The sequence below is a fragment of the Chiloscyllium punctatum genome, chromosome 15 (genome assembly GCF_047496795.1).
Source record: "Chiloscyllium punctatum isolate Juve2018m chromosome 15, sChiPun1.3, whole genome shotgun sequence".
Taxonomy (NCBI): domain Eukaryota; kingdom Metazoa; phylum Chordata; class Chondrichthyes; order Orectolobiformes; family Hemiscylliidae; genus Chiloscyllium; species Chiloscyllium punctatum.
The window spans coordinates 79,724,687-79,745,296 of NC_092753.1; the positions used below are offsets into that span (position 1 = coordinate 79,724,687).

Below are 20,610 nucleotides of genomic sequence, written 5' to 3' on the forward strand. Positions count from 1 at the left end.
TTTAGAAACTGGAAGTGTGAGATAGTTAGCATACTTCCAAATGGGTCTTCCATATGAAGATGCTGTAATGCTAAAAGTAGTGCTGTGGAAATTCCACTGGAGAAGTTGAAGTTTCTTCTTCAGAAAAAGGCATGAAATTTGTTGTTGGAGTGGTTAGGATTTGAGGTGTGACAACTGTTCATTGGATGAGTTCTTCAGGCAATGTTTTCAGTCAACCTGTCTCGTTTAAATTTCTAAACTATGCTTCTCAATACCTGTGCTAGTTAATCTATATTTTTTTCAATGATGGGGAAAGTCATTTTCACAACTGTTTTGTGTTGCCCTGAGTGCAGAGAATAATTTACATTTAATTCTTCAGGTAGAGAGATGTCTATTATTAACAAAATTTAAGGTCAGACTTGCAGCTTTCATGAGTGGTAGTCTTGGAAATGTTACAATAAACCAATTTGCTCAGAACAAGATAACACACCTTTTTAAATTAATTCATGCGATGCAGGCATCACTGGCTGGCCAATGTTTATTGCCCATCTTAATCTCCTAAGAAGGTAGTTAAGAGTCAACCACATTGCTGTGGGTCTGGAGTCACATTTTGTCTAGACCAAGTACGGTTGGCAGCTTCCTTCCCTAAATAGTGACCCAGATTGTTGGAAAAAACCATGATTTCATAGTCAACAATAGACTAATAGTTTAGCGATAATCCTACTAGGCCATTCCCTCCCCTAAAATAAATTAGCACAAGGATATAGCAGGAATTTTTTTGTCTTTTGGATTTATGCTCACCTGAAGAGGCTATCTAGACTTTGGTTTTACATCTCAGCCAAGGTGCCTTCAAGTAATGTAGGATACTAAGGAATACAAATGTTATATGCAACTAAATCATAGAACAGTTTAGAATAATCAGTAATTATTCTTGCCTATTGAAATAATGCCCATCACAACCCAAATTTGATGACTTTATTTACATTAAGTTAATTAGTTGATAACGTAATTTAAACATGGCAAGTTTAGGAAAGTAATAACTCTATGGTGGACTGTGGATTGGAACATCTTGCAGTTGCTATTTTGGCCAGTACCTGCTTGCTTACAGTAGTCAATCTAAATGTTCTGTTGCAGGAATTTAGAAATTGCCTTCTATTTTTATAATTCATGCTTTATGGGAAGGACAAGGTATTTTATTTGATGGAAAAGGACATTTTTGGGAAAGCAAATCTTAGCAGGACTTATACACTTAATGGTAAGGGCAGAGGGAGTGTTGCTGAACAAAGAGACCTTGGAGTGCAGGTTCATAGCTCCTTGAAAGTGGAGTCGCAGGTAGATAGGTAGTGAAGAAAGTGTTTGGTATGCTTTCCTTTATTGGTCAGAGTATTGAGTACAGGAGCTTTAGGGTGAGAGGGGAAAGATGTAAAAGAGATCCAAGTACCAATGTTTTCATGCAGAGGATGGTACATGTATGAAATGAGCTGCCAGAAGATGTGATGGAGGCAGGTACACTTGCAACATTTAAGAGGCATTTGGATGGGTATATGAAGCGATATGGGCCAGGTGCTGGCAGGTGGGACTAGATTGGGTTGGGATATCTGGTCTGCATGGATGGGTTGGACCGAAGGGTCTGTTTCCATGCTGTACATCTCTGACTAATAAAGTTGTTTATATATTTTTGCTTCACTACAGTCAAAGTGTGGAGCTGGAAAAAGCACCCCAGGTCAAGCAGCAGAGGAGCAGGGAAGTCAACATTTCAGGTCAAAAGCTGCTGTGCTTTTTTCTAGTTCTGCACTTTATCAACTCCGACTTTGCAGCATCTGCAGTCCTCACCATCTCCAAGATACTTCACTATAGCTCCAAAGAAAGATTGAATTATCCTTTTCATTAAATGAAGCTCAGTGTTAACTTGTAGAAGTTTATTTTACTTTTTGAAAATACACTTAAATACTTAAGCTAAGAGAAATATAACCCGTCAGAGAAATTGCTGATATGTAAACAGTGACAAGGAGAACAATTGAACACAAATATGATAGCTGTGCACTCTGACAGTGATTTACAATTCAGTAAACATGTAACATTTGGCTATATAGTGTCTGGTTTGGCTTAGGAGATTCATACTTCTCAAACACAAGTCTATCAAGACTCTACAGTTAAACAATGTTCCTATCCCACATATATAGTAGAGCAAGCAGTTTAGCTCAACCTCTGTGGTTGCAGTATTCATCGTTAATTCATTGTTCTAATTTACATTTTAACAGTTCACAGCAGCAAAAGTTTAGTAAGACAATCCTTCCCCAAGGCAAAATTAGATTTTCATATTCAGAGTAATCACTACAAAACCTAATTGGAGTAGCATTGCTCTGCAGTGAATGAAAGTTTGGTTATACTTTCTTGCTTCTTAGCACTGACTTTAATATTTTACAGTCGACTGTAAATGAAGGCTCCAAACTAATGAAGTGCTTTTCTCCCATTATCCTCAAAATTAGAAAACATTCAGCATGCGTCCATGACACCAACCAAAAAACATAGAGAATAGACAGACTTTTGGCCTCAACTGTTCATTATTAAAAAATGCCCACTACAGATCATCATCAAATGTTTATTGTAAATTATTAAATAGTGGTTGCATCCCTTCAATCAAATTACTGTAGTAATTCTGTATGACATACGGGATTGCATGTTTTACTCCATCTTTTAATAACTTCAGAAAATTCGTAAGGTTCAAATAGGCAGAAATTCTTGCACATGCAGAATTGTTAGTTTCTGACTTGAGTATTCTGCTTTGATTCTTAATGATTGAGACAATGGTTAGAATATGCACCTGCCCATTAAAGTGTGGCATAACATTTGTTAGTACAAAAAGAAAAATTTTTTAAAACTTAGACATGTTACTAACAATTCCCATACAAATAATAATAGAATATGGTTGGGTTTGAAAGTTTTGAATTGCATTCTAAAAGTGCAGCTTCCAGTTCAAAAACTCTTAGCGTTCTTATGCTCACAATGTGTTCCTCAATTAGATAGTAAAAGTTTTAGCTTATGTAAGTTATACTAGTTACATCACAATGTATTTTACAGACAATATTATGCAAAAACAAACTATAACAATACCATTATTTTGACAACAAAGTGCAAAAGCTGAACAACACAATCAGCAATAGAGTGTTCACATTCTAAGTAGTAACACTGTTAGTTCAAAATGATTAACAACTGTTGAAATAAAGTAGGGCAGCATTGAGTAGCCATAACAACTGAATTAAGCCACATTGCCAAAGCTCCAACTCATGAGGCCTAGAATTGTTTAACCAGCACAGGGGTATCACTGATATGCCATTAACTTTGAAAAATTAAATTTTAAGGACACGTTTCAGGGTCCCCATAAAAGTCTTTGAGAGGCTAAGACTAATTTCCAAACAAGGGTGAGCATGTAAACACTACACTAATGTTTTGATTTCAAAACTTGTGCAACTAATAATTCCATAAACTATATCCTGCAAGCATTCACTGAGGTACAGAAAAATATACTGTTCTTCTATAATGTGGCAGTTGCATTTTTGTACAATATTGTAGAACAATCACACTTTAGAAACCGTGCTTAAAGTGTTGGCGATGTAATTGCTTAACAGCCAACATGTTTTAAAATTTTGCGCTTTAGAAAGCGTGTCTCCAATTTGTCAATTGCATTACAGCAAATTTGTTAACGAAACGTGCATTATAGCAGTAGGACCTGTATGAATAAACAAGCAAATGTTTTACTGAGAACTCTGCATATACATATGATGCCCTTATGTGGTTGTTAAAAATATGAAAAACCTGTATAGACTCATCGTCAAATCCTTTAACTTAAGGAAAAGAACCAGAAAAACCTTTGTTCCCAAATAACAGTTGATTAGACAAAAATTAGACAAAAAACAATGAATCTGAATAAAAGGAATTCAACAAACGGATCTTGTCAGGTAGGACTTTGAACAAAAGGTAGCTCAAAAACTACTCAGGAAATGACCACAAAAATGAAATAGTATATAGCTTATATTTATGACAATATTTGACCATTTAAACAAATGATTTATACAACGTGAAAAATATTGTTTCGATATTAGATTTGCTTAGAGTTCTTATTTGACAATTGGAGATAAAGACATTTCAGAATTGTGCGAAAGCTTAAAAATACACACATTCTTTAAATAACTATCCTTTGTGAAAAATGTACCTACACACAATAAAACTACAGCTATCTCATTCAAAACTGCATCAAGGTCCAACATAAAATGAATGCAAAATAATAGTTTGCTACAGTGGCCATAAAATATTTCTGGAGCATAAGTGACTTTAATTCCACCTACAGTCATAAATTACTACCCTTTAATGCTTATATAGTGCTTTTAGAGATAAATTAGCAAAACAAATTTAGCTTACTAGTTATTTACTGGAATAATAATTTAGGTGTTTTGTTTTAATTCAAAGTGCTGAGTGTTTATCATTATTTTATTCTGCCAATCAGTCATATTACTATTTCTGTTAAAATACAAATATCAATCCAGTGCTGAAACAAGGAAAAATTAAGCTAGTTAAGATTTTTAAAAAGGATTTTTAAGTAATAACTGAAAATAATCTATGCACAAATTTACAGTTCCTCAACAGTTTACCTTTGCAAGTGACTATTGTGCTGGTAAACAATTGGCACATATTGTAGCCTTTGAAGTTTTATTAATTTAAAAATATAGTACAACTTGAATAAAAATGGTATGGTCCATCTATCCATAAGTGGAATTACCTTCTTAAAAATACAACAGGTATTAAATTAATGTTTTCAAATTTTGAAAATTCTTTTAAAGGGGGAAGAGTAGTCATTAGTATTAAGTAATGTGCTTCATATATTAAACAACTGAATGTGCAAAAAGAGACAGACTAGAATAAAAACTGAAGTCCTCTCATATGTCATGAATAAGATTGGCTTTTTCACTTGAATGTGATAGCTAATTATTTTAATCTCTTATTTTTATTTTTCCAGTCTACACTTATTCAATCTGAGATATTGAAATCTAATTTTGCTGATGTTTACCACCTTTAAGAATCAGTGCAGTCACATTTTCTTAATGGGACAAGATTGTACTTGACATTAAAAATTATTTAGCTTTTCAGGTGATTTAAATTTTTTTGGAGGGGGATGTAATTTATATTATTGGTCTTGTGTCTTGAATCTTTATTCTTAAGACAAATCAAATATCTTTAATAATTATTTTTAGTTAAGTCAACAAAGAATTTCTATGATTTTCAAACAAAAAAACAGTGACAACTACTTGAACTGATTTTTTTAAACCAAATCATTGGAACTTTGATCCCTCACATACTGCAGAAACATTTTTATCACCAAACTAAAACTAATAGTGCTCATTAATGAAAAGTATTTATGGGATATAATGGGACTATGCATAAAATCTGTTAATTTAAGTTTGTTCAAAATCTAAAAGTGCAATAAAGATTCCAAGATGTTAAGTCAGCAACACACGCAGACATCATTTTTTATTCTTCAAATTAATTATAGGTTTTCCCTCTTCCTCTTTCCATGAATAAAAGTATTACTTTAGAGTGGATGAAACAAGTTGCCATGACTCTCCTTGTTAAGCTTCTTCGAATTGTTGTGATATTATAGGTAGATTGAGTTTCTTTAGTCCAGTACCTCACCTAGTTTGTTGGTTCATCTGGTGAACTGACTGAGAAATCTGTTCTCTTCGGAGAGCCTAGTTAGGTAAGTAAGAAGTTGAACTTCAAACAAAGTTTACAAGTCTCTATCCAATTTCTAAACAAACTTTTTTCATGAGAAGAAGACACTGACCAAAGTGCCTAAAATTGTTAAGTAAATATTCTTATTATTCACATGGCAAGGAATCAATAAGTTATGAATTATTCTTTAATGTGCTCTATAAGGGTCACAGACTTCATTTTATCAACTCTGCATTTTGTACTTAAGTTACGATTAAAAGTTCTTCTGAACTGATTGATAGTAATGAGATACCATCTTGACTTGGTGCTTTGGTTTTAAAATTTGACACCTAAAAATGTTTGAATCAGGTGCTCAGAGACAAAATGGTTAACTTCATTTAATGAAGCATAAGAAGGAGAAGGGACTAAAAGGTTATGCTGATAGATTTAGATGAAGAAAGATAGGAAGAGGTTCACGTGGAGCATACACATCAGCATGAACCAGTTAGGCTGAATAGCCAGTTTCTCAGCCATATATCCTTACCTGCAAATGTAATCCTATGTTAGGACACAGTCAAAAATGCATGTTTCTCACCCCAACCTGAAGATTACCAAAAATACAGTTTGACTTCTATAATTTCCCCTATAAAAACTTGTGCAAGTCACTAAACTTCCACCCCAGAACCAAATCAGTTCAGTTCAGAACCACGGGCCAAGGTTTGGACAAACCAATTCAAGACCTGCCTTGCTATTATGTTTATCATCACATAATCTGAAAATTTGAAATTGGAATGTGGAGACGATAAAGCAATGCATTAACAAATGGAAGAGACATCTACAAACTGTAATTCCATGTTTTTAAGTGTTACGTATAAAACAGTACACAAAATATGTTCCATGAACACTACAATATTGAATGTTGCAGCATTCCTAGACAGCTTTTGCACATACTTGATAAAGTTGCCATATATGGCTTTTCAAAGTACAGAAATACACATATACAGTATATCACTTTTATGCTTCATCAAAAAGTTGAAGATCCAGACGAACAACTATCTCGCCAGTAGGGACTTCATGCAGCAGTAGTCGCTTTGTAACAGGTCCTTTAGAGCCTTGGTCTTTTTTGATATCAGCAACACGAATTTCAGTACGCCCCAAAAAATCTGAGGTATAGGAACATAGAGAGAGTTTATAATAAAATCTTACTTTAACCCAAAAATTAAAGAACAAAGGTGTATATATTACTGGCAATATATTTTTGAAGTCACACAAATACATAGCACAGAAAAAAGCACTTTGATCCATCAAGTCCGCGCCAGTCAAAAGTGAGCACCTATTCTAATCTCAACGTCCAGCACTTTTGGCCCATAGCCTTGGCATTGCAAGTATACATTTAAATACTTCTTAAGTATTATGAGGGTTTCCATTTCTACCATTCTTCTGGGTAGCGAGGTCCAGATTTTCATCACTTTCTGGGTCAAACAGATTTACCTCACATTCCTCTAAACATCCTGTCTCTTATGTTAAATCTCTGGCCCCTCATCATTGATCCCTCCACCACAGGAAAATGTTCTTTCCCATCTGTGCCCCTCATAATTTTATATATTTCAATCATGTCCCCCATCTCAGTCACCTCTCTTCCAAATAAAACCATCTCAGTCTGTGTTGATGACTAAAACTCTCCAGGCCAGCCAACATCCTGATAGGTCTCCACTGCCACCTCTCCACTGCAATTGTATCCCTCCTATAATTTGGATTAAAGGATTGCACACAATACTCTAGCAGGCAGAGCTGATGTTTTATCTGGTTCCAGCATAAACTCCCTGCTTAGTTATGATCTTTGCCTTGGTTAATAAAGGCAAATATCCTATATGCCTTTTTAAACATTTTATGTACCCAACCTGCTACCTTCAGGTTATGGTGGATGTGCACACCAAGTTCCCACTGACCTTCAGTCCTCTCCAGGGACCTACCATTCATCATGTATCTCCTTGCCTTGTCTGTCCTGCTTTATACCCGAAACTTATCTGGATTGACTTTCAATAGCCACTGATCAGCCCTTCTATTCTCTTGTATTCTAAGACTACCATCCTCACTATTTACCATCCCACCAATTTTCACATTATCCACAATCCTCCTGTGTTCAAATCTAAATCGCTTATATATACCACTAACAGCAAGGCCCTGACACTAATCCCCAAGGATCCCACTGGGCACAGGCTTCCAGACAAATACACCTTTCAACCATCATCCTCTGCTTCGTGCCACTGAGCACATTGCGTTGGAAACCATGGGCTCTTACCTTCACTGTCAGTCTCCAATGAAGCAGTTTATCAAAAGCCTTGTTGAAGTCCAAGTAGACAATATGAAATGTATTGCCTGCATCTACACATCCAGTCACCTCTTCAAATAATTCAATCAAGTTGATCAGAGATGACCACCCCTGAACATAACCAAAGAGTCATAGAGATGTACAGCATGGAAACAGATCCTTCAGTCCAACTTGTCCATGCTGACCAGATGTCCCAACCTAATCTAGTCCCACCTGCCAGCACCTGGCCCATGTCCCTCAAATCCTTCCTATTCATATACCCATCCAGATATATATGTTGCAATTGTACCAGCCTCCACCACTTCCCCTGCAGCCCATTCCACTCACGTACCACCCTCTGCGTGAAAAGGTTGCCCCTTAGGTCCCTTTTATATCTTTCCCCTCTCACCCTAAAACTATGCCATCTAGTTCTGGACTCCCTCAGCCCAGGGAAAAGACTTTGTCAATCTATCCTATACATACCCCTCATGATTTTATAAACCTCTATAAAGGTCACCTCACAGCCTCTGATGCTCCAGGGAAAACTGAAACCCTCCAACTCTGGTAACATCCTTGTAAATCTTTTCTGAATGCTTTCAAGTTTCACAACATCCTATAGCAGGGAGATCAGAATTGCACACAGTACTCCAAAAGTGGCCTAACCAATGTCTTGTACAGCCACTACGTGGGTCTGCTACATTGACGACACCTCTGTCATCACAAAATGAAACAAATTAGAGGAAATCTTCAAGATCATCAATAATACCCTTACTGGCATAAAATTCACTAAAGAAGATAAAAACAACAACAAACTGCCATTCCTAGATGTCACAGTAGAACGAACAGCTAATGGGGAACTTTAAACCATCAGCTACAGGAAAACAACACATACAGACCAGATTCTGGATTAGTGGTGCTGGAAGAGCACAGCAGTTCAGGCAGCATCCAAGTAGCTTCGAAATTGACGTTTCGGGCAAAAGCCCTTCATCAGGAATACCCATCCAGATATATACAATGTTGCAATTGTACCAGCCTCCACCACTTCCCCTGCAGCCCATTCCACTCACGTACCACCCTCTGCGTGAAAAGGTTGCCCCTTAGGTCCCTTTGTGGACCATTAAGTGTGTAAGTCCTGCTAAGATGCTTTATTCCTGATGAAGGGCTTTTGCCCGAAACGTTGATTTCGAAGCTACTTGGATGCTGCCTGAACTGCTGTGCTCTTCCAGCACCACTAATCCAGAATCTGGTTTCCAGCATCTGCAGTCATTGTTTTTACCACATACAGACCAAATATTGAATTACAGAAGCAATTATCCCAACATCCACAAATAAAACTGCATTAGAACATTATTTCAATGAACCAACACACACTGCAGCACAGAGGAACTACGCAGAGTAGAGAAAAATCACCTGTACAGTGTATTCCAAAAGAATGAGAACTCAATAAATACAGGCCGTCGATTTCTCAGCAACAAACCCAAACAAACAGGCAAAACACATCCAGAAACCCTAGATGCTCGCCCCTACAAAGACATCTCAGAAATGAATGTCAGACTACTCTGACGCCTTGGCATCATGGTAGCCCACAAACCCACCAACACATTAAAATAGCAGCTAATGAACTTGAAAGACCATATACAAACGACAACAAAACCAATATAATTTACGAAATAACATGCAAGAACTGCAACAAATACTACATTGGACAAACAGACAGAAAACTAGCCACCAGGACACATGAACATCAACTAGTCACAAAACGACATGACCCTCCTCACAAGTATCCTTACATAAAGATAAAGAAGGATATCACTTCAACTGGGACAACACATCCAACCTAGGACAAGCCAAACAGAGATACACACGAGAATTCCTAGAAGCACTGCATTCCAACTGGAACTTTTTCAACAAACACATTGACTTGGACCCCATTTTTCACCTTCTGAGAAAAAGAACAGGAAATGACATTACCATTAGAAATGACATCACCACAGGAAATGACATCACCGACCCAAAGAAACCCAAACATATAAATAGAAAGCAGGGATCATCAGTAATGCTACGTCCGGAGGCTCACTGAAGATGTTACCTAGTATGGTGACAAAACATCTGAAATGAACCTTCCAGCTCAGTGAGCAAACCTACATCCAGACTCTGACCAATAAAGAAAAGCATATCAAATGCCTTCTTCACTATCTACCTATGACTCTACTTTCAAGGAGCTATGAACCTGCACTCCAAGGTCTCTTTGTTCAATAACACGCTGTAGGACCTGACCATTAAGTGTCTAAGTCCTGCTAAGATTTACTTTCCCAAAATGCACCATCTCGCATTTATCTAAATTAAACTCCATCTGCCACTCCTCAGCCCATTGGCCCATCTGATCAAGATCCCGTTGAAACCTGAGGTAACTTTCTTCGCTGTCCACTACACCTCCAATTTTGGTGTCATCTGCAAACTGACTAATTATACCTCTAAGGTTCACATCCAAATCATTTCTATAAATGATGAAAAGTAGTGGATCCAACACAGATCCTTGTGGCACTCCACTGATCACAGGCCTCCAGTCTGAAAAACAACCCTCCACAACCACCTCTGTCTTCTACCTTTGAGCCAGTTCTGTATCCAAATGGCTAGTTCTCCCTGTATTCCATGAGATTCAACCTTGCTAATTAGTGTTTCATGGGGAACCTTGTCAAACACCTTACTGAAGTCCCTAAAGATCACTTCAACTACTCTGCCCTCATCAATCCTCTGTTATTTCTTTAAAAAAATCATATTGACTGTCCTTGGTTATTCTCTGCCTCTTCCAATGCAGATTAATTCTGTCCCTCAGAATTGCTTCCAATAGTTTTCTCGCAACTGACTTTTGAGTGATGGGCCTATAACTTCCTGCTGATCCTTTCCTCACTTCTTGAATCATTGTACCACATTGGCTGTCCTCTAATCCTCCAGCCTCTTTCCTGTGGCCAGACAGGAATTGAAAACTTTTGCCAGCATCCCTGCTATTTCCTCCCTGCCATTTTATATGGGCCTGTTGATTTGTCTACTTTAAACCTGACAGATCAGAGTGTCCTCTTTATCAATGTTAATTTCATGAATTATATCATGATCCTTCCCCCTAAATTTCTAGGAAGATATTCTAAGGCAGGTACCTTCGCCAAAGCACCTGGCAATGGCAATAACATCCATCCATCTTCGTAAAATATCATAATGTGATGTAATGTGAGTTATTTGTCGATATGAGTATCATTTTGAGTGTTTAGATTTCAAAACAGTTGAATACGGGTGCTGGTTACTTTTGTGAATTTATTTACAACAAGTTAGTGAGCCCATCTATCACACTCTCAGCTACTTCCCCCCCCAGCCCCAGCCCCAACCCCACCTCCCCCCTCCCATTTATCTCACCATCCGCTCAGCTCACAGCCTGATTCCTGATGAAGGGGTTTTGCCCAAAACATCCATTTTCCTGCTCCTCGGCTGCTGCCTGACCTGCTGTGTTTTTTCAGCATCATACTCTTGACTAGTTCAAATACATTGTTGCAGATTTTTATGACATTTTGCCACTTCTGGCCATGGTTTGAACATAGCATTCCTTGGGATGATGGAGAGTGAGCTGACTGGGTCATGCTGATGCACAGCATAGCATCTTCTTTCTCAGGGGGCTTAGGAAATTTGGCATGTCCATAACGACTCTTACCAACTTTTACAAATGCACCGTAGAAATCATTCTAGCTGGGTGCATAACTTGTATGGCAATTGCTGTGTCCAGACGATAAGAAACTACAGCAAGTTGTGTACACAACCCAGACTATGGTGAGAGCCAAACTTCCATTCTTGGACTCCATCTACACCTCATTTCCACAGAAAGGCTGCCAACATCAAAGACCCCTCCTATCCCAGTTATACTTTCTTTCAACTTCTTCCATCAGGCAGAAGGTACATAAGCTTAAACACATACACCAACAGGTTCAAGAACAGCCTCTTCCACTCTGATGAACGGACTTCTCTAATTTCAATGTCGATCTTGCACTTCCTGTGCAGTCGTAACTTTGTGTGCCTCACTCTGTCGAAACACCATATGATCTTACATGTCCTTGTATGTTATGATCTGCTTTCACTACTCAAAACAAAACCTTTCACTGTACTTAGGTACGTGTGAAAATAATAAATAAAATCAAATTAAATCAAATCAGTAGCAATATTAACCAAGGGGAACAACCCCAATTTTTGTAAATTGTGCTCAGGTTAATGAACAAAAAGAATCCACATAGAAAATCCGCTCTTTACTAGAGAAATGTATCTATATCCAAATTTTCATCTTGATATAAAACCCTTACCATCTGGTGAGAACTGGTCACGCTCAAATACAGTAATACACAGTACATCCTGTTCCAGATCTTTAATGAAGAACTGACAGTTCGAGTTCCATTTGGGGTTCAGAGTATCTTGAATGGTTTTTGTGATGTGACACTGAGAGCCCATAGTCACTTCACAGTAAGGATTACTCTTACCTACAAGAGAGATAGGGAAAAAAACTGATGAAAATCCGAGAAACTGTCTAATGCAACACAAGCGCAGTTAGCAATTTATTAACTCGTTATTTATAGCAATTCAAACGAAGAGATACCTTCCACTTTGTTCTTGTCCCTCCTCTTCTATTTATTACTTTTCTACTTTTTATCAAAGTCATTTCATCTCAGCTACCAGTTGTAGCGAATCTTGATTGAACACCCACAAGGGAGGAATATAATCCCGAGGATGATGTCAAAAACATCACACAATGGGCCAACTATTCAAGGAGAAACTATCCCACACAGACTGCCACTCTGCCCCTTTTTTTAAAAATGATAGACGGGAGCTCTGCATTTCCGAGAGCAGATTCTTCTCAGGGCTTTCTCAGAAATGCAGAGCCACACTTTCATTCTTTTGTAGTTCTTTCGTAGCATACAGTTGTCACAGGAAGACAAACAAAGCCCTCTTTTCACAGTCATCAGCTGTGGTATTCTGACATTTTAAAATCCAGATAGCCTATTTGACAGCTGCTGTCAATAAAGGGCAAGTATATGTATGTAATGTTAGTGTATTGGCAGGGTAGGGTGCCAGTTAAGTAGGTTGGCAGGTGGGTCAGATACCAATGAGGAAAGATGTCAGGTAAGTAGTGCACCAACTAGGTAGACTGCCAGGCAAGTGATGCAGTATTTCAGGGAGGTGATGCTGGTTGGGAGAAACAGGACTGGCAGGGGCCGGGAGGATAGAGGTCAGGTCCAGGATGAGTTTTGGTTGCAGGGAGTGGAAAGGTTTGGGGTCCTGAGGTCAGGTGGTAGTGGAGGTTGAGTGGTTCAGGATAGTGGCAGGGGCTGGCTGTAAGGTAAATGTGGGGTCTGTCAAACAATTCATCAGGAGTTAGGATATGTACTTAATAGACTAACCTTTCCTGAGTAGCTGGTTTGTTTACTCTTGTTGAATCCTTCCACATTTGAAAGGGACTTTTGGATGGTTCCAGGAAAAAGAGAATTGCCCAGTGGAATCTTCCATTTCCTGGACAATTCCTTCAGAGTTTGAGCTTCTGCAGGGTCCTTACGCACACCTCCGATCTTGACTGGAAAGACAGCTGACAGGCCAGCAAGAATTTGGGCACTTTTTGAAAGCTTTCCTTAAGTGTGTAGATGTGGGCTTACAATCCTGATTTATCCAGATGTTCACCAGATGTTCACCAGTGGGAATTACTTCCTTTCCTGTGCCAGAGTCACAAACTATGTGCCCTGATGCCATCCATCACCCCATATTTCTCAACTGAAAACTCTTAAGTTTTAATGGGCATGTTGACATGCAAGATTTTATCCAAGATTAAAGCAATGTTAATTGGTTCTCTGGCTCATGATGACTCTTTTATTGAAATTACTCCATAAGCTGAACAACCTTCATGGACAGTCACCATTATTGTCACAAAGATCATTAAACTTTCCAATTGGGCTCAGAAAGTTTTAAGATTTTCTTTTGATAAGGAAAAAAGTACACGGCTTATTACTTAATAATTCAACAAACCTCAAAATATGCAAACCTCTTCATCCAGTTAAAGAGAAAATACTTTACTCCCGCAAGGCTGTTTGCTGAGCTATGATGCCATGATTAAGTTACCCCAGTAGATGTATAAAACTTAAGTGTTAGCATGCTGTTCTTTCTACAGAAACAACGAGGATTGATAAGGACAGAGCAGTGGACGTGATCTATATGGACTACAGTAAGGCATTTAACAAGATTCCTCATGGTAGACTAGTTACCAAGGTTAGATCACATTGAATACAGGGAGAACTAGCCATTTGGATACAGAATTGGCTTGAAGGTAGAAGACAGAGGGTGGTGGTGGAGGGTTGTTTTTCAGACTGGAGGTGTGTGACCAGTGGTGTGCCACAAGGATCGGTGCTAGGTCCACTGATTTTTGTCATTTGAATAAATGATTTGGATGTAAATATAGGAAGTATAGTTAGTCAGTTTGCAGAGGATACCAAAATTGGAGACATTGTGGACAGCATAGAAAGTTAAGTCTGAGTACAACAGGATCTTGATCAGATAGATGAATGGGCCAAGAAGTGGCAGATGGATTTTAATTTAGATAAATGTGAGGTGCTTGTATTTTGGAAAGGCAAATCAGGGCAGGAATTATACACTTAATGGTAAGATCCTGGGGAACATTGTTGAACAAACAGATCATGGAGTGCAGGTTCACTGTTCCTTGAAAGTAGAGTCCCATGTGGACAGGATAGTGAAGGCGTTTGGTATGTTTTCCTTTATTGGTCAGAGCATTGAATATAGGAGTTGGGAGGTCATGCTGCGGCTGTACATGACATTGGTTAGGCCACTTTTGGAATATTGTGTGCAATTCTGATCTCCTTCCTATCGGAAAGATGTTGTGAAACTTGAAAGGATTCAGAAAAGATTTACAAGGATGTTGCCAGGGTTGGAGGGTTTCAGTTTTCCCTGGATCATCAGAGGCTGAGGGGTGACCTTATAGAGAGGCATGGATAGAGTAAGTAGACAAGGGCTTTCCCCAGGGTTGGAGGGGTGGGGGGGTCCAAACCTAGAGGGCATAGATTTAAAGGTGAAAGGAGAAAGATATAAAAGGGACCTAAGGGGCAACTCTTTCACACAGAGGGTGGTGCTTGTATGGAATGAGCTGCCAGAGGAAGTGGTGGAGGCTGGTACAATCACAACTTTTAAAAAGCATCTGGATGGGAAAATGAATAGGAAGGATTTAGAGGGATATGGGCCAAATGCTGGCAAATGGGACAAGATAAATTTAGGATATCTGGTTAGCATGGATAAGTTGGACCAAAAGGTCTGTTTCCATGCTATACATCTCCACGAGTCCATGACTCCACAGAATGCAACATAGCTAATCCAGACTTCACTTGAACATGCAGCTAGAGTCACGGCATTGTCATCAGTAATAGAAGTTTGAAACAGTGTTTGGTCTCTAAAAGAGGGGTGCTGAAGCCAATTATCGTGTGCTTAGCATTAATCTAGCTGAGGTTAACCAACTAAGTACAGTAGTTCAGATTCTGAATCTTGAGTCTTCCTGGTCTGTACTCAGTAGTCACTCTCACTGAGAATGAGATATTCTCTGAATCCAACACATTACAGCATGGTAGACAAATTTGAATTTAAACTCCCAAAATGACTCAAGTACTTGACTCTCAGGAGGCTGTGAACACTTAAATAAACCATGCCAGTTCATGGTTGTTAAATAGAGCAATAGTAAGACTTCCCAGTTTGAGAATACAAATTATTATACAAATTATTACCCCAAAAGCTGATATTATCTCTGGGGTTTGATGTTGAATATGAAATACACAGGAGAATGAGAAAATTCTCACCATTAGATCTGCATGCTTTCAGCTCTATGCCCTCGACTATATTCACCATTAGCCTTCCAATGCCTGTAGCCCTCTGAGAACGAACTGAACGAGAAAGCAAAAAAATGAGCACATATTTGAAGATGGACTACGTCAGATTTGGAGGTGCCAGTGTTGGTTTCAGAAACCAACATGGTCATTCTAAAAGATGAGAGACTTAACAAACAATCCAGATATTTTTCAATGTATAATTTCAATTGCATCACACTGTAAACTTGCTATAAACTCTGTATATTACAATCTTATTCTCTATGACCACCTGATGAAGAAGCAGCGCTGCAAAAGCTAGTGCTTCCAAATAAACATGTTGGACTATAACCTGGTGTGTGATTTTTAACTTGGTACATCTGAAGAAACTTTTTCAATACAAGTACTAACAGCATTACTTACCCAAATAGGCCTTCTCACGCTTCTTTTTTTCTGTTTCAATGTAGAGTTCTGAAGCAGCTTTAATCTTTTGCACCCAAGCTGTTCTGTGGAATGAAAAAGCAATGAGTAGTATGGAATAAACACAATGGGGGTTGGGGGTTGGTAGGGGTTTTTCCATTTCTGTGACATTCAATTCTAGCCCAGAGCTGATGGATGAAGATCTTGTCTGTTTGCTCACTGTAGTGACCTTTGGGTGCAGACAGCCTGAATTTAATTTCTATCGACAATGGACTTGAGAGCACAAAGTTGCCCTTAGTTTGGCAACAACACACAGCATCACTCTGGAAGGCCACACATGAACTGGTGAGGTACAGTCAATGTTCACATTTGAGGTTGAGGCTGAAATGTATTCTTGGGTCGGAATAGGAAAGGATTTAAACTGAAATTATGTTCTGGGAGGGCTTTGTCATGCCAATCAGTATCTGAAAGCTTTGTTTCCACAAGAAATAATTTGAACACTTAATAGTCTAACTTCTCCTGCCTAACTATTTTACTTAGTCTTGTCAGAACCACCCAGAATCTCAGGAATTACAAACCATTCTCCAACTACCTGGTTCAATAAATTCCTGTAATATTGAATGTTTTGTTAAAACCATGAATTAATCTGCAATATTTTCCAGGTTTGTATCCCAGAGAAATTCCAGCAGCACTGTAATTAATACATCATTTTTTGAGTCACAGATACTTATACCAACACAACATCAAAAGTCTCATAGTTAGTAGAGAACACGCTTTGCTTACCACAGACTAATTCTATAAAAGGATCTCCAACAAATGTGGCTGCAGTGCATTTCAACATGATCATAAATCACTCCTTAGCAAAAATAAATATTTAACTTAGTGGAATATTATCCTTGAATAAAACCAGGCTCAAAAGAAATTGCTTAAAATAAGTGTGATTATAGTTCAGTAAGCTCCATAACCTCGGATGCTGAAGCTGCTTTTATAATATGTGAGGTGAGAATGCAGGGATTTAGTCACATCATCATCGCCTAGCATTTGTACATCAATGAACCTTCCTTAATGACGTACCACATCATTCATCATTCTATAGTACACACTCAGTTTGGTTGCAACATTATCTGGGTCCCATACAATTCACAAATTAGAGGTACTCCTTACTAAGCACTCAATTGTAAAATACAAGTTCAAGAGTTCCCTTTTGACAGACATCAAAGAAAATTAAGTATCTTGGGAATTTGGTTGTTGTGGGAAAAATCATGGTTAACAATTAGCTTGTGGTCAATGTCTGGAAGCAAGCAAAGTCGATTAAAAAACAAAGAACGCAGACTTCATATCTGTTGTTGGGAAAGTGTTAGAATCAATCATCAAGGAAGCAATAGCAGGACATTTGGAAAGTCAAAACACTATCCATCAGAGTCAGCATGGTTTTATGAAAGGCAAATCATGTTTGACTAATTTGCTATAATCAGCCATGATCATAATGAATGGTGGTGCTGGCTCAGAGGGCCAAACTCCTGCACCTATTGTCTTCAAAGGTGTAACCAGCAAGGTGGATGTAATTTATCTGGCATTTGATAAGGTGCATGCACAAAAGATGAATTCACAAGGTTGGATCATATAGGATTAGGGATAAATTATAAGCCTGGATAGGTGACTAGCTGACGGATAGAAGACAGAGTCGGGATCACTTTTTTTTTCTGAATGGCAGATGTAACTAATGGGGTGCCATAGGTTTTGGTCCTTGGATCCCCAGCTATTTACAACCTACATTAACGACTTGGATCCAGAGATAGAAGGCTCTACAGCCAAATTTGTGGATGACACAAAAATAGGTGGGATAGTAAATTGCAATAAGGAAATAGGAACCTTACAAACGGATGCACATAGGTTAGGAGAATGGGCCAAAATGTGGCAGATGGAGTTTAAGTTGGCTTAGTGTGAGGTCACGCATTTGGGTCAGAAAAATGGGGAGGCTTAATGGGGAGAGACACTGGGGTGCGCTGGTGCAGAGGGATCTAGGTGTACCTGTTCATGAGTCACAGAAAACTAGCAAGCAGATACAGCAGATAGGAAAAAGTGAGGACTGCAGATGCTGGAGATCAGAGCTGAAAACGTGTTGCTGGAAATGTGCAGCAGGTCAGGCAGCATCCAAGGAGCAGGAGAATCGATGTTTCGGGCATGAGCCCTTCTTCAGGAATGAGGAAAGTGTGCCAAGCAGGCTAAGATAAAAGGGAGGGAGGAGGAACTTGGGAGAGGGGCATTGGAAATGCGATAGGTGGAAGGAGGTTAAGGTGAGGGTGATAAGGTGAGGGTGAGAGGCCGGAGTGGGGGTGGGGGCGGGGGCGGAGAGGTCAGGAAGAAGATTGCAGGTTAGGAAGGTGGTGCTGAGCTCAAGGGTTGGGACTGCCTCGGAACCCTCCAACCACAAGGGATGAGCTCAGATTTCTCTAGTTTCCTCATTTCCCCTCTCCCCACCTTGTCTCAGTCCCAACCCAACCAGTCTTAGGTTAAGGGGTTGAAATTTAAAACAGAGTTAAGGAGAAGCTACTTCTCCCAAAGGGTTGTGAATCTGTGGAATTCACTCCCCCAAAGTGCAGTGGATTCTGGGATAGTGAATAAATTTAAAGAGGAGTTAGACAGATTTTTAATTGGTAATGGGTTGGAGGGATAAGGAGAGAAGGCACGATCGAATGGTGGAACAGATTCAATGGGTTGAATAGCCTAATTTTGCTCCTATATCTTAACAACTTAGGAAGTAGGAATTGTTTGAAAAGCTCAGCAGGTCTGGCAGTGTCTGTGGAGAGAAATCCGTTAACATTTCAGGTTGAGTGACCCTTTCTCAGAACTGAAAATGTCAGTTTATATAGAGTCATGTGGGTCATAAAGTTGTACAGCATGTAAACAGACCCTTCAGTCTGACTCTTCCATGCCAACCAGATACCTAAATTAATCTCATCCCATTTGCCAGCATGTTGGCTATTTCCTTCTAAACCTTTCCTATTCATATATTCATGCTGTTTAAATGTTGTCACTGTACCAGCCTCTACCACTTCCTCTGGCTGTTCATTCCATTCAACCATCACCGAGCCAGAGATAGTTAAAACCAAACAGCACAGGTAGTCAGCTGTGCAGGTTCATTATATGCAGAAGATACGGTGGGGGGAGGGGGTAAGGGGTAAACAATAGGTGGAGATAGAGCCCCAAAAAAGAAAAGAGCTGTTGGACAGAAAAAGGACTGGATAATGATCAAGTTAGGATGGTGAATAGCTGTTAATGGAGACTGTTAGTGGCTAACAATGGGTGGTGTGTAATAGCAGACTGTGAGATAACAAAGCCTGGTTTGTTAGGGTTGGGGTGAGAATATGGGAGAGCTCAAGCCCTAAAGTTCTTGAACTCGATATTGAGTCCAAAGGCTGCAGGGTCCCCAATGAGATCCTGTTCATTCAGCTTGCAAAGAGCTTCACTGGAGCACGACAGCGAGCCTGAGACAGAGATGTTTAGGCCAGGGAACAGGGTAGTGTGTTAAAGTAGCAGGGAACGGGAAGCTCAGGGTCTTGGTTTGAAACAGAACGCAAGTCTACACTTTGTTTCACCAGAGACCACATTGTGAGCAGTGAATGCAGGAGATTAGATTGTGTGAAGTTCACTTTACTGAACACCTGCATTTTGTCATCAAGTTCCTGATGAAGGTTCTTGCCCGAAACATCGATTCTCCTGCTCCTCGGATGCTGCCTGACCTGCTGTGCTTTTCCAGCACCACTCTAATCTTGACTCTAATCTCCAGCATCTGCAGTACCCACTTCCATCAAGTTCAATAACTATAGGGCTCGAGCTCTCCTATTCCTCACCCCAACCCATACAAACCAGGCCATGTTATCACACAGTCTGCTATTACACACAACCCATTGTTAACCACGAACAGTCCCCAGCGAGATCATCATCCACTCCTTTGTCTGTCCAATGAGGTTAAGGGTGAGAGGGGAGAAATTTAAAAGGGGCCTAAAGGGCAACTTTTTCATGCAGAGGGTGGTGCCTGTATGGAATGAGCTGGCAGAGGAAGTGGTGGAGGCTGGTACAATTGCAACATTTAAAAGGCATCTGGATGGGTATTTGAATAGGAAGGGTTCAGAGGGATATGGGCCAAGTGCTGGCAAATGGAACTAGATTAGTTTAGGATATCTGGTCAGCATGGACAAGTTGGACTAAAGGGTTTGTTTCCCTGCTGTACATCTTTGTGGCCCTATGACTCTCTCTTTGGGCTCTATTGTTTACTCCTTACCCACTCCCCCGCCACCCTATCTACTC

General features: G+C 39.3%; 1 protein-coding gene across 7 annotated transcripts in view; it reads right to left on the reverse strand.

Moving 5' to 3' along the window:
• Positions 1-1,883: 1,883 nt before the first annotated feature.
• Positions 1,884-20,610, reverse strand: part of itsn1 (intersectin 1 (SH3 domain protein)) — a 203,961-nt gene continuing 185,234 nt past the window's right edge. For all 7 annotated transcript variants that reach the window (XM_072585590.1, XM_072585589.1, XM_072585594.1 and 4 more), the window contains 4 exons: positions 16,303-16,385; positions 15,874-15,957; positions 12,337-12,510; positions 1,884-6,848 (listed from right to left, as the gene is read on the reverse strand). In XM_072585590.1, the coding sequence (XP_072441691.1) occupies positions 6,700-6,848; positions 12,337-12,510; positions 15,874-15,957; positions 16,303-16,385 (490 nt within the window). In that variant the 3' untranslated portion in view covers positions 1,884-6,699. The remainder of the gene's footprint in view (positions 6,849-12,336; positions 12,511-15,873; positions 15,958-16,302; positions 16,386-20,610) is intronic.